The sequence below is a fragment of the Neoarius graeffei genome, chromosome 10 (assembly GCF_027579695.1).
Source record: "Neoarius graeffei isolate fNeoGra1 chromosome 10, fNeoGra1.pri, whole genome shotgun sequence".
Taxonomy (NCBI): domain Eukaryota; kingdom Metazoa; phylum Chordata; class Actinopteri; order Siluriformes; family Ariidae; genus Neoarius; species Neoarius graeffei.
This window is the reverse complement of record NC_083578.1, coordinates 56,944,312-56,958,085: the sequence shown is the minus strand read 5'-3', so window position 1 is coordinate 56,958,085 and position 13,774 is coordinate 56,944,312. Positions and strand designations below refer to the sequence as shown.

The 13,774-nt window shown below is 41.5% G+C and overlaps 1 protein-coding gene across 2 annotated transcripts in view; it reads right to left on the bottom strand.

Annotated features, from left to right (window-relative positions):
- ptch1 (patched 1) overlaps positions 1-13,774 on the bottom strand; it is a 142,577-nt gene that overhangs the window by 71,066 nt on the left and 57,737 nt on the right. For both annotated transcript variants that reach the window (XM_060931928.1, XM_060931929.1), the window contains exons 13-16: positions 10,935-11,053; positions 9,319-9,700; positions 8,315-8,624; positions 2,713-2,855 (exon numbers count right to left, since the gene is read on the bottom strand). In XM_060931928.1, the coding sequence (XP_060787911.1) occupies positions 2,713-2,855; positions 8,315-8,624; positions 9,319-9,700; positions 10,935-11,053 (954 nt within the window). The remainder of the gene's footprint in view (positions 1-2,712; positions 2,856-8,314; positions 8,625-9,318; positions 9,701-10,934; positions 11,054-13,774) is intronic.

Below are 13,774 nucleotides of genomic sequence, written 5' to 3'. Positions count from 1 at the left end.
TGTCTCCACGTGATAATAAGTGAGTAAGTGCATTACTCAGTAAGTGCATTACTGAGTGTCTCTGAGCAAAGAAGAGCCTGAACGTTGCAACCTCCCTATTGGCTGTTTGTAAAAATGTATCAATTGTTGCCCTTCCCACGGGAATCATCGCGGGCTCGAGAGACGAGACCTGACAAGTTAGTTCGTTGGTAGCAGAACAAAATGTCTGGACACAAATCGAGTTTTCAGAAAAGGAAAGAAAATAAACGGAGGGTCGAAAATACAAAAAAGGAGGCAGAAAAAGCAAAACGAGTTTTAAGGTAGGACAAATGGTTACTTTTCTGAGGCAGCCCGCCGTGGCTGCAGGCTTTCAGTTGTGTCATTGAATGGTTACTTTTCTGAGGCAGCCTGCCGTGGCTGCCTGCAGGCTTATTTATTATAGCCCATTTAGTTAAAATAGTTGATATAAAATGTTTATAGTTATAGTTATGTGATGGTTGTCCTGATTTAGACTGGTGGGTTTTTTTTGGGGGGGTTGCGCGATGTTGCACCCGGGTCCAGATTAGGGCAGAACCGGCCCTGGCTACATTTCAGGTGTAGTTTGTTTTATGTATGTATGTACTTGCATAGATGTGTACTTGGTCTTCCAATATGGCGCCTAACAAAATCTCGCGGCGCGGTGACGTCATGCGGTAGCCCTCTATAGGGCCTGACTAGCCTTTGGTAACACACTAAACGAATTATCTTTCATTTTTGGCACTTTTTCTGTTTGTGTAGATGGGAAGACATACTGAGAATCCAAATCGCCAACATTTGAAATAATAATTGTTTTGAATTATTTCTTGTCTTATTTAATGAAGGTTGTAATAGAATTAGCCTACATTTGGCTTAAGCTGGATGAGACAGAGACATAATTTTATAGCCATTTGTTAAACAGCTGACAGGGAACGTAATTAACCATTCCGGGAACGAAATTTTTTTGTTCTAACCGGTTCGGGAACGTCTATTTAATGGTGGAACCCAAAACCGGAAACGTTAAAATTCCGTTTCTGTTCGGAACGAACCAATAGGAAAAAAATTCTGGTTCAAAGCCCTGGTGGGCACCCTGTTTTATTTAAAGAACAGGGATCTATCAAAGTCTGATCTGCACAGCACATGTTTGTGGAAGTGTATCATGGCATGAACGAAGGAGATTTCTGAGGACCTCAGAAAAGGCGTTGTTGATGCTCATCAGGCTGGGAAAGGTTACAAAACCATCTCTAAAGAGTTTGGACTCCACCAATCCACAGTCAGACAGATTGTGTACAAATGGAGGAAATTCAAGACCATTGTTACCCTCCCCAGGAGTGGTCGACCAACAAAGATCACTCCAAGAACAAGGCGTGTAATAGTCGGCGAGGTCACAAAGGACCCCAGGGTAACTTCTAAGCAACTGAAGGCCTCTCTCACATTGGCTAATGTTAATGTTCATGAGTCCACCATCAGGAGAACACTGAACAACAATGGTGTGCATGGCAGGGTTGCAAGGAGAAAGACACTGCTCTCCAAAAGAACATTGCTGCTCATCTGCAGTTTGCTAAAGATCACGTGGACAAGTCAGAAGGCTACGGGAAAAATGTTTTGTGGACGGTTGAGACCAGAATAGAACTTTTTGATTTAAATGAGAAGCGTTATGTTTGGAGAAAGGAAACCACTGCATTCCAGCATAAGAACCTGATCCCATCTGTGAAACATGGTGATGGTCGTATCATGGTTTGGGCCTATTTTGCTGCATCTGAGCCAGGACGGCTTGCCATCATTGATGGAACAATGAATTCTGAATTATATCAGCGAATTCTAAAGGAAAATGTCAGGACATCTGTCCATGAACTGAATCTCAAGAGAAGGTGGGTCATGCAGCAAGACAACGACCCTAAGCACACAAGTCGTTCTACCAAAGAATGGTTAAAGAAGAATAAAGTTAATGTTTTGGAATGGCCAAGTCAAAGTCCTGACCTTAATCCAATCGAAATGCTGTGGAAGGACCTGAAGCGAACAGTTCATGTGAGGAAACCCACCAACATCCCAGAGTTGAAGCAGTTCTGTATGGAGGAATGGGCTAAAATTCCTCCAAGCCGGTGTGCAGGACTGATCAACAGTTACCGGAAATGTTTAGTTGCAGTTATTGCTGCACAAGAGGGTCACACCAGATACTGAAACCAAAGGTTCACATACTTTTGCCACTCACAGGTATGTAATATTGGATCATTTTCCTCAATAAATAAGTGGCCAAGTATAATATTTTTGTCTCATTTGTTTAACTGGGTTCTCTTTATCTACTTTTAGGACTTGTGTGAAAACCTGATGATGTTTTAGGTCATATTTAGGCAGAAATATAGAAAATTCTGAAGGGTTCACAAACTTTCAAGCACCACTGTGTATATATATATATATATATATATATATATATATATATATATATATATATATATATGTGTGTGTGTGTGTGTGAGAGACAGAGAGAGAGAGAGAGAGAGAGAGAGAAACTCAGAGAGGAGCGCTGCTTTCATGTTGATGATTCTTCCTTGACTTAAAGATGCATGAATGGGAGGTTCAGTTTAGTATGTTTGCATGTATGTGGCTATGTTTGTAGCTGATTGGGGCATATAGTGATTCTGGAGATTTTTGCAGTAGAAGGCTCGTTTGGAGGAAAGAACCAGGGGGCAACTACAGTGGGATTGCTTGGTGACTCACCAGGTTGAGGTTGATTGGCTTTTCTCTGCCTCCTGTCTGCACCAGGAGCTTGTAAGCCAGTATACTGTCATCTGAGCCGTTCTCGTAGTCCTTCTGAGTAATCTTGCCTGCCTCGTAGTCCTTATCAAAGGCATCCTGCAGACCTGCACAAACACATACATGGCACAAGACGTTGACAATAGTGCTTGACAACTGAAAAACACAGATTATACAGATTAAATGTATTTTGGATACCACAACTACACAATCTCATAACTGTATCATGAACTTCACTTGCGTTTTATTCTATTTTAGTTAAAATTATCACCATATCATTGCTTCATCTGCATGTACGTTGACAATGATATTACTTCAGGCCATCAAATTAACTGTTTATGAGCCCTATAAGGCCAAGGTTCTAAACAGTTAAAAAATATATATAATCACATGACAGTTTTGGAGATTACTAATAACTAATTTCAAGGTGGTTGTGATTACTATTTAGTTATCATAGTTATAACTAACTGACTGGGTATTTGAAAGTAAAGACACTTTATAAACTCATCTCATCTCATTATCTCATCTCATCTCATTATCTCTAGCCGCTTTATCCTGTTCTACAGGGTCGCAGGCAAGCTGGAGCCTATCCCAGCTGACTACGGGCGAGAGGCGGGGTACACCCTGGACAAGTCGCCAGGTCATCACAGGGCTGGCACATAGACACAGACAACCATTCACACTCACATTCACACCTACGGTCAATTTAGAGTCATCAGTTAGCCTAACCTGCATGTCTTTGGACTGTGGGGGAAACCGGAGCACCCAGAGGAAACCCACGCGGACACGGGGAGAACATGCAAACTCCACACAGAAAGGCCCTCGCCGGCCCCGGGGCTCAAACCCGGACCTTCTTGCTGTGAGGTGACAGCGTTAACCACTACACCACCATGCCGCCCCTTTATAAACTCATTAACTACAAAAAACTTTTCAACAATATTTCAGACTAAAAAAAACCTAATGTTGAAATGAATCTAAATGAAATTTTAATTAACTCAAGTGCTGTTAATATGTTTAAAATATACATCTGGATAAGTGGAATGTTCAGGAATAAAAAGCTCTAATGTCTGGAATAAATTTATATGATTAATTAATGTGATTGCACTATTGTAATACATCCTGTGACCATGAGGCGGTCCTTGGAAATTCTTTTACTCTGGACGACGTTCCTGGCTGCAAGAATTTGAGAACCTTTACAGTAAGGCACACAAGTACAACATGAACACGGATTGCAATTGAACATAAACTATTTTATTAATCATTAAGTTTGTAATTAAGCAAATATAGTTCCATAAAAAAAACTAAATTATTCAGCTACTTGTGCCAGTCAATAATTAAAAGTGCTACTGAAACTAGATAGAACTCGACGCCAACGGCGTCGATGGGGATGCCTCTGCCTGGTAGACTACACACCTTATTAAATTGTGATTTGGGGATGGACATTTGACCTCACAGTTATCTTGACCTGGTGAAATTACTTGTATTAGCCTTGGAGATACTGTGTTCACAAGGTTTTCGGACAGACATTTGACCTCACAGTGACCTTGACCTTAGACCTTTTGATCTCAAAATCTAATCAGTTTATCTTTGTCCCCAAATCCACAAATGGTGAAAGTTTGGTGAAATTCCTTTGATTTGCTTTGGAGATATTGTGTTCACAAGGTTCTTGGACAGACATTTGACCTCACAGTGACCTTGACCTTAGACCTTTTGATCTCAAAATCTAATCAGTTCATATTTGTCCCAAAGCACACAAATGGTGAAAGTTTGGTGAAATTCCTTTCATTAGCCTTTGAGATATTGCGTTCACAAGGTTTCGGGACGGACGCATGGACAGACGGACAACCCGAAAACATAATGCCTCCTGCACCTTATGGTGGCGGAGGCATAAAAAAAGTGTTGCAGTGAGCTAAAGCATCTCTAAACTCCTCTTGCTTTTTTTTGAAAATGTCTGAGCATAGATTCATTCAAGCAGCTTAAAGGTGGACTCCCTTTCAGATTTTTCAAGTGTAGGTCATAAAAATAATTTTCCCTGACACCCAATTATTTTTGTTTAGTGGACCGAAAGCTACTGAATTCAAATCACAGACTTTCAATTTTATTAGGTTTTGTTTTTTAATAGAACAATTAATGAATTTAGGGCCATGTGGCCCTAAATTCTCCACTATTTTTTCCTGCTTCACTGTGACCCAATTCAAGATACTACATAATGCATCACGTGGTGGACTTTCCCTGTTTGTGCAAGGCATTGTGGGATACAAATTTGAAACAGGAGAGAAAAATGGAAGACGTGAGCATGCAAATAAAACGTGAAAGACTGATTACAGTAACGGAAAGCGAGATGAAAGGACGTTATGTTGCGAAGGAAAGGAAATGCAGGGCCAAAATAATAAATATCAGAGGTCAGCGAGCACCTCGGTGTGATCAGCTATTCGTTTAGTGACAGAATGATGTAACTGTCAGTGCACGGTCAAGGTAAACCTGTAGCTGGCAGTAATGCAACACTGCGGATGCCAGCTGCTGTAAAATCCAAAAGAAGAAGAAGGTAAACCGGTGCACGCGCAAACGGACTTCCCTCTGTCTGCCTGACTGCGTGAAGTGAGCGATTTCATGCATATTATTTGCTAGGGAATCCCTTCAAATTACAACCCCGATTCCAAAAAAGTTGGGACAAAGTACAAATTGTAAATAAAAACGGAATGCAATGATGTGGAAGTTTCAAAATTCCATATTTTATTCAGAATAGAACATAGATGACATATCAAATGTTTAAACTGAGAAAATGTATCATTTAAAGAGAAAAATTAGGTGATTTTAAATTTCATGACAATAACACATCTCAAAAAAGTTGGGACAAGGCCATGTTTACCACTGTGAGACATCCCCTTTTCTCTTTACAACAGTCTGTAAACGTCTGGGGACTGAGGAGACAAGTTGCTCAAGTTTAGGGATAGGAATGTGAACCCATTCTTGTCTAATGTAGGATTCTAGTTGCTCAACTGTCTTAGGTCTTTTTTGTCGTATCTTCCGTTTTATGATGCGCCAAATGTTTTCTATGGGTGAAAGATCTGGACTGCAGGCTGGCCAGTTCAGTACCCGGACCCTTCTTCTACGCAGCCATGATGCAGTAATTGATGCAGTATGTGGTTTGGCATTGTCATGTTGGAAAATGCAAGGTCTTCCCCGAAAGAGACGTCGTCTGGATGGGGGCATATGTTGCTCTAGAACCTGGATATACCTTTCAGCATTGATGGTGTCTTTCCAGATGTGTAAGCTGCCCATGCCACACGCACTAACACAACCCCATACCATCAGAGATGCAGGCTTCTGAACTGAGCGCTGATAACAACTTGGGTCGTCCTTCTCCTCTTTAGTCCGAATGACACGGCGTCCCTGATTTCCATAAAGAACTTCAAATTTTGATTCGTCTGACCACAGAACAGTTTTCCACTTTGCCACAGTCCATTTTAAATGAGCCTTGGCCCAGAGAAGACGTCTGCGCTTCTGGATCATGTTTAGATATGGCTTCTTCTTTGAACTATAGAGTTTTAGCTGGCAACGGCGGATGGCACGGTGAATTGTGTTCACAGATAATGTTCTCTGGAAATATTCCTGAGCCCATTTTGTGATTTCCAATACAGAAGCATGCCTGTATGTGATGCAGTGCCGTCTAAGGGCCCGAAGATCACGGGCACCCAGTATGGTTTTCTGGCCTTGACCCTTACGCACAGAGATTCTTCCAGATTCTCTGAATCTTTTGATGATATTATGCACTGTAGATGATGATATGTTCAAACTCTTTGCAATTTTACACTGTCGAACTCCTTTCTGATATTGCTCCACTATTTGTCAGCGCAGAATTAGGGGGATTGGTGATCCTCTTCCCATCTTTACTTCTGAGAGCCGCTGCCACTCCAAGATGCTCTTTTTATACCCAGTCATGTTAATGACCTATTGCCAATTGACCTAATGAGTTGCAATTTGGTCCTCCAGCTGTTCCTTTTTTGTACCTTTAACTTTTCCAGCCTCTTATTGCCCCTGTCCCAACTTTTTTGAGATGTGTTGCTGTCATGAAATTCCAAATGAACCAATATTTGGCATGAAATTTCAAAATGTCTCACTTTCGACATTTGATATGTTGTCTATGTTCTATTGTGAATACAAAATCAGTTTTTGAGATTTGTAAATTATTGCATTCCATTTTTATTTACAATTTGTACTTTGTCCCAACTTTTTTGGAATCGGGGTTGTAAATAACTTCTCAGCCACAGAATGGCCTGATATTTTTGTGAGATATTACAGAAATAAACATATATGACAATGACCAAATTTCAGAGGGAACTAAATTTCACCAATTTTATGAAATCGAAAGGCTTTAATTTCACTATGCTTTTTCTTTTTATACTCCCCGTGTCTCTCTCATCCACCTACCACTATCTCCAAGTTTCGCTCTCTCTGGCCTTGCTGCCAGTTTAAAATTTGTCCAACAATGTTATTCATACCCTCTCCAACTGCCTTCAATTTGCCTCTGCACACACTCATAAATACACATGCACCCCCTCAGTGTACACCCAGTGGAAACATGGGCTCAAATAAAAAACATTACACAGTGGGACCATAAAGAAGGGATTCAAAATTGGACAGAGCGAGTCGTTACGTGTTAACACTTGTCTCAAAAGCTGCAATGCAATTTAGGCTTATAGCAAACGAAAGGGGTTTACACTCACATATATGGTATTAATACAGGGACACTGACTCACACAGAGGGAGGGAGGGAGGGAGGGAGAGGGAGAACGAGAGAGAGAGAGAGAACAAAACTGAATGAGATTTTACGTAGAATAAATCCCACCCAGGATTACCCAGAATTTACCCTGTGTGCAGCAGAACATTTCTACAAATCACAGCAGCTGTAGAGACATGCCCTCAATCTCTTTCTCTCTAATGCATGTTCTTTAGTCCCCTTCCTCATTCAATACCTGGCTTTCTTCTTATGGTACTGTAATTTTGATTTTCTCCTTAATGAAAAGCCCCCTTTTTTCACTCTCCTTCTCTGGAATGTTAATCTGCCTTGGTAAGTCATTAAATGTGTTATGGCTTAGAGGCTTCAGAGAGGGATTTATATTTGTGAAAAACAGATGAGCTAACGATGGCAGACTGATAGAGGGATTCTTTAAAGACATACACACTCTCTTTCACAACACACGCAAAGTGAGAGAGCATCTGGATTCTGAACTGTCAGTTATTAATGAGCACCCCAACCCATTTAGACAGTGACTGATCTTGACTCTGTTGTATGCTGACTGAGAGTGACTGAGAACAGTGAATCCTTGGTCCAAGGAAGATGTAACTAATTGCGATGACTTCAGTGAAACACAAGTCTACAAACAGCAAATGTTAACAATGCTAAATGAATTTAGACGATACACACAAACCTCTCACAGCAGTACCTCATCTCACACTCTACACTCCACAATCAGGTCATGTGAGCTACAGAATACGGCAAATGTGGTGAGCACATTTTAGGAACCCTGATCCAGCCAAGCTTTATCTCGGTTTGGTACAGTACCTTGCAACCAGTCACGGAAGTAGTGGAGCCACATAAGTGGCAGGTTGTCTTGTTCGTCACGGAGCACATATTCGACCATGCCAAAGCGTTGATGAAGCTCATAGAGCAGAGGTTGGGCGTGGGCATAGTCTGCACACTGTGTCACCACATACATGCTGTAGAAGGAGAAGTAGTGGAACTGTGCACCCAGGAAGTCGTACTCAGCCGTCTCACGTGGCACAATGTCTGTCAACTCCAGGCCATCCCGCACTCGTGTGGTGCCATACAGACTGATACCCAGCAGCGCCAGGAAGAGCACAATCACCACCACCTGGGACCACACACACACACACACACACACACACAGTGATGAGTCACACATTGGCTGGAATCGAAGCTCCGGTTTTTATGACTGAACCTCTGACACAGAAGGTGTCTGTGGTTTTTGTAAAAGGGTTTTACTCAGAGCAAAGCGGTTGCACAAGTGCTAAATCCTTCAGCTGGTTTCCATTCACCTCTGTCCTTCTATTCGTCTCTGCAGTAGATTAAGTCCGACCTGGCAAGAAATTCTCACTTAATACGTCCAGGCTTAGTGACTGCCAAAGGTCTCTGGACTCGACTGAGAGAAGTTTTCAATCAAGTTCAAATACCCAGAGAGTATACATTCTTGTTCTATTTGTATATGTTGTATGTTTTTGTTCTGTTTATTCTGAGCAGGTTATAAAAGGGAGCAGAATGATGGCATGGTTACGAGGGAAAGCAGAACAAAAACAAGGACTGGTGTCCCAAAGATCACACCTCAAACCTGTGCCAAGGGAAAATTGTTTTTAAGAAATCACAACTTGGAAGGAAGTTGAGGTCGACTATTATTACATTGGGTGCAACAGTGGCTGTCTCGGATTTGAACTTTCAATTTTCTGGTCACTAGAACTTTAATTAATTTTCTTTACTTCAGTGCTCTAGTCAGAACTTTAATCAGTACGGTTCCTTCTACTCAAACACAGTGTAGTCTTTTTCCTCCCTACCTTCGTGGTGGGCTGCAGAAGGAAGGGTGCGTAGTGCTTCTCTGCGAATGACGCAAATGTCCACCGTGAACAGGATGGCTCTGTGCTTCCTGATGCCACCTCACTGGACTGATTCAGGAGATCTCGTGTGGAGCTGGTATTATTGCTGTTGTTGTTGTTGTTGTGGTGGAGGGGCTGCACAGAGATGCGGGAATGTGGTTCAGCTGTGGTGTAGTAGGCTTGGGTGCGTGGGTCATACTCAGTGCGCAGCTGCACCGTTGACTGCATGGTGATGTGTGTGTGCTGAGAGAAGCCGTGGCTGCTGTAGGAGGGAGGAGGCGTGCAGTGGCCTACATCACCCAGTGCCTGAGGCTCCAGCTGGATTACACGGTTAGAGCACGGACTGAAACAGAGGGAGGTGAGAGGAGGTAAAGGAGTGCTGTGTTTCTGAATGTATTTCACTGGCTTATCAGTTGGTCAAACTGCTACGATTTGAAAGCGATAAGTGTACAAATACAGGATTATGTGTGTGTGCTGTTGGATAAATTATAGTCTGTTTTTTTATATTGTACTTTTAAAATAAGATTCACTGCAGGCAAAAACCAAAAAATCTCCCCCTCATATGGAGCACAGATTTGTTTTTCATGACACCCTGTGCAACAAATTTGACATTGAATCTAACATTTTAATTCTCATTAGGTGGTTTGTCCTCATGCTTTCAACAGAAATTCGATACACATCAGATGAGCCCTCAAACTGAACAGCCAGAACAGACATAATGCAACTTTTATATCATTGCATCTCTGTGTTCATCATGCTGCATAGTTGAGCTTTAGAACACAGCTCAACAAAGAAGAACAAGCTGTCCATGAAAATGTACTCAAGATTGCGTTTGCATGTGATTGCATGTACAAGTTCTACTGTATCCGTCCTTCATTTATACACATTTACACACAAACAAAAAAAATCTAACTGCCTCTGTGAGCAGTTTTATATATATATATATGTGTGTGAACAGATGGAAAACGACAGTAATAAGCTACAGTTACTTATTGGGAGGCAAACGCTTCAGTGAAACTGGAGGCTTCAGGTTCAATTTCCTGCATGAGCTTGGGACCACGATGGAGAGTTTAGAGCGTATGCAAAGACCTGAAAAGCAATCGTGAGTTTATCTTTCACTCCCTCTGGCACTACACACTAAGAAATGAGAGCAGCATGAAGAAAAAGCCTTGAGCAGGTATTACATGAGGGTTGGGCCCCGGAGAGTGATGAAACACACACACACACACACACACACACACACACACACACACACACACACACACAGGATTACAACACGTAGCAATAGCATGAAGCAGTAATCCATACCATAAACCACACATACCTCACACATATTTACACAACTATACTCGCCACTACTCCCAAAATAAGTTGTTTAACATGTCTTTGTGTATCTGTGTGCATTTCTGTAGCTGTCTAATCGCACTGAGAATAAAGCTCCTGCAACTGGAATCAATAGAACAGAGCAACTGTCTCAAAGTACTGACAGGTTTATGGAGAATGTCTTGTAAATGACATTCCTGCATAGATGAGTGTGTGTGTGTATGTGTGTGTGTGTGTGTGTGTGTGTGGGGTACCTGATGAAGCAGCAGAAGATGTCAAAGCGGCGATCTTCTCTACGATAGAGATCCATGCTGAGTATAGCAGGAAAGATGAGCAGCACCATGGCAAAGTTAAACACCACCACGACAGCAGCCTGAGACAAACATACACAGTAAAACATGTCAAATCAACTCAAACACACAGACACCTGCTGCCAGGTGATGCCAAAACCAAACTAAACAACCCAGACTAAACAACTTCTGTTTCACTGCAAAAAACTGAAAACTGAATCTGAGGAGAAAATTCCTTAATACTAGTGAAATTATCTTGCTGCATGGACAGATCATTTTACTTGACAAGACATCTTGGAATAAGTTGGTTACAATCTAGAACTAGTTTTAATAATCTCAGAGTTGGTGTCTTGTACTCTTCTACACTGCAAATATGATATCTTAACAAGTTAGAATATCTTGAATATAGTAGAAACGATCTAGTATTTCCTATTAGAAGAATACAAGGCACCGACTCTGAGATTATTAAAATTCCAGGCGCTGTAGTGTGGCTGCCCACTGCTCTGTGTGTGTGTGTGTGTGTGTGTGTTCATTGCTTCTGGGTTAAATGCAGAGGATGAATTTCACTGTGTTTGAAGTGTGCATGTGACAAATAAAGGTTTCCTCTTCTTCTTCAGTTTTTTGCAGTCTTCAAGGCACCTGTTTCAATGTGCAGTGAAACAATTTCATATATCAAGTGAGCTTTTAGGGAAAAATGTTGCTTTCATTTGGTAATCATCTATTAAACTAAGTCCAAGACAATGAAATACTGCACACAGTCCGAGATACACGTTTAGTGTAAGCGCTTATATCTATATAGAGTTAAGAGGAACAACCAGACCACAGAGAAAATGTGTCATTCAGTTCTGTTTTCTTTCTCTCTCTCTCTCTCGGGGTCAAATTTTTAAATATCAAGTTGTACTTTTATGGTGAAAATGTATATTCTTTATGCATTTTTTAAAAAAATTTGATATAAACATTGCAATGTGGAATGACAGAATCCCAGCTTATGCTTTTTGGGCTGGAAAACATTTTCTGAAAATTAGTTTCAATAATTCTGTATTTAAAATATATATATATATATATATACTTAAAAACATTGCTGCCAACATTTCAGTTATAGTAAATGTTAAAAGTAGTGTGTCTAGAATGTTTGTTTTTGTGTAACTGACTAAACAAAATTCTACAATCATTGTAAAGCAAACCATTACTGTATTATTTCAAGACATTTTTTAAAGAAAATCACAGGACCATTATTTCTGTAAAAAATCGGTCTAACATTAGAATGTTAAATACCTCACTGAGAATTCTAATTACATTTTCTGCTGGGATGATTTTGCAATTTTTGAGCTTTGTTTCATTTTCAAGTATGTGACTTTTTCCTGTGAAAAAGACAACTGTATAAGACAAAAGTGAAGCAGAAGTAGAACAATGATATTGATGCATATGAATGCATTTTCTCTTAAACAGCTTTTGGATGTTTAAAAAAAGTCTCATCTTTGACTGTTATATGTTTTATATCAAGAGTGGAAAAGTATGGAGGGTTTTTTTGGGAAACAGAATGCTTTGGAAGGAGAGAAGAGTTGGGATCTGTGCACGCAAAGTGCTGGAGCTTTTGAAGGACTTCACCTGAAAACAGAGAAAGAGAGAGAAAGAAATAGAGAAAGAAGGAGAGAGAGAGAGAGAGAGAGAGAGCAAGAGAGAGAGGGCATGTCTGGTCTGGTCAGCCTGTGTGGGTTTTTGTGTTTTTCGTTCCTGGGTGGAGGCTGGTTCTGTGTTCAGCTGCCAGACCACACAGAGAGTGCAGCAGCCCAGTATAGCCTGGAGGTGCTGAGAGAGGCCTGTACTTCAAAACACACACACACACTTACTCATCTCTCTCTCACTGAGTTTTTCCCCTCGCACACAAATGATGTCTTCTTATGTTTGTGTGTCTTTAAGGAGCTGAAATTATACGTGCGTGAGTGCTATGCATGAGTGATGAGTGTGTTCTGTGATGAAAAAGTGAGTGCACAAATGACTGCTGAAGGGATCCAGCAAGAGACAGAGAATAAAGAGCACATGTGTCTGCAAGGGAATGGAGCTACAGAGGAGAGTCTGTGAAGACTGCTACACACACACACACACACCCCTTGCCACACAAGCTGCAAACTCTGACTACAGCATGCATTGAGATTTACACATACATCCAGTGGTGAAGAAGTTAAATCTCTCTCTCTCTCATTCACATTCTCTCTCTCTCACACACACACATACACACACACACCTCTTTCCACACATGCTAAGCAGGTCACTACTAAATCTTTTTCCAGGAAAAAAAAAACCATTTTATTCTTCAAACTCACAAGCCATACTCCAACTGGACCTCAAAACTCCATCTTGTTCAGACCTTGGGTATATACATCCTGTGATATCACACTGTGGCAGCGGGGGCGTGGTCAAGCACCAGTCTGTGACAGGAGGGCGGAGTCAGGGAAGGTAAGTGGCAGAATCACTACACCTGACGTCAATTAACCTGTGTTTGTGTGTGTCTTCCCAGTGACCGCGCCCTATTTAAAAAGGGAGAGCAGAGAGCAGAGGGGAGCTCATCCCCGAACAAGACGCCAGTCGTGTGTGTGTCTATTTGAAAAGACTGTTAAACTGAAAAGTATAGCAATAAACGCGATTGTCGAACCTGATCTCTGTCCTGTCGTCCTCTGTGCTCCACCCACCAACACTGAACCGCTACAGTGGTGCTGAAACCTGGGACCGTGGAGCATCAACGCTGAACCGCCCCATGGAGTCTTCCCCGTTCGCTGACCTGGTCCACGCCCTCGCCACAGCCC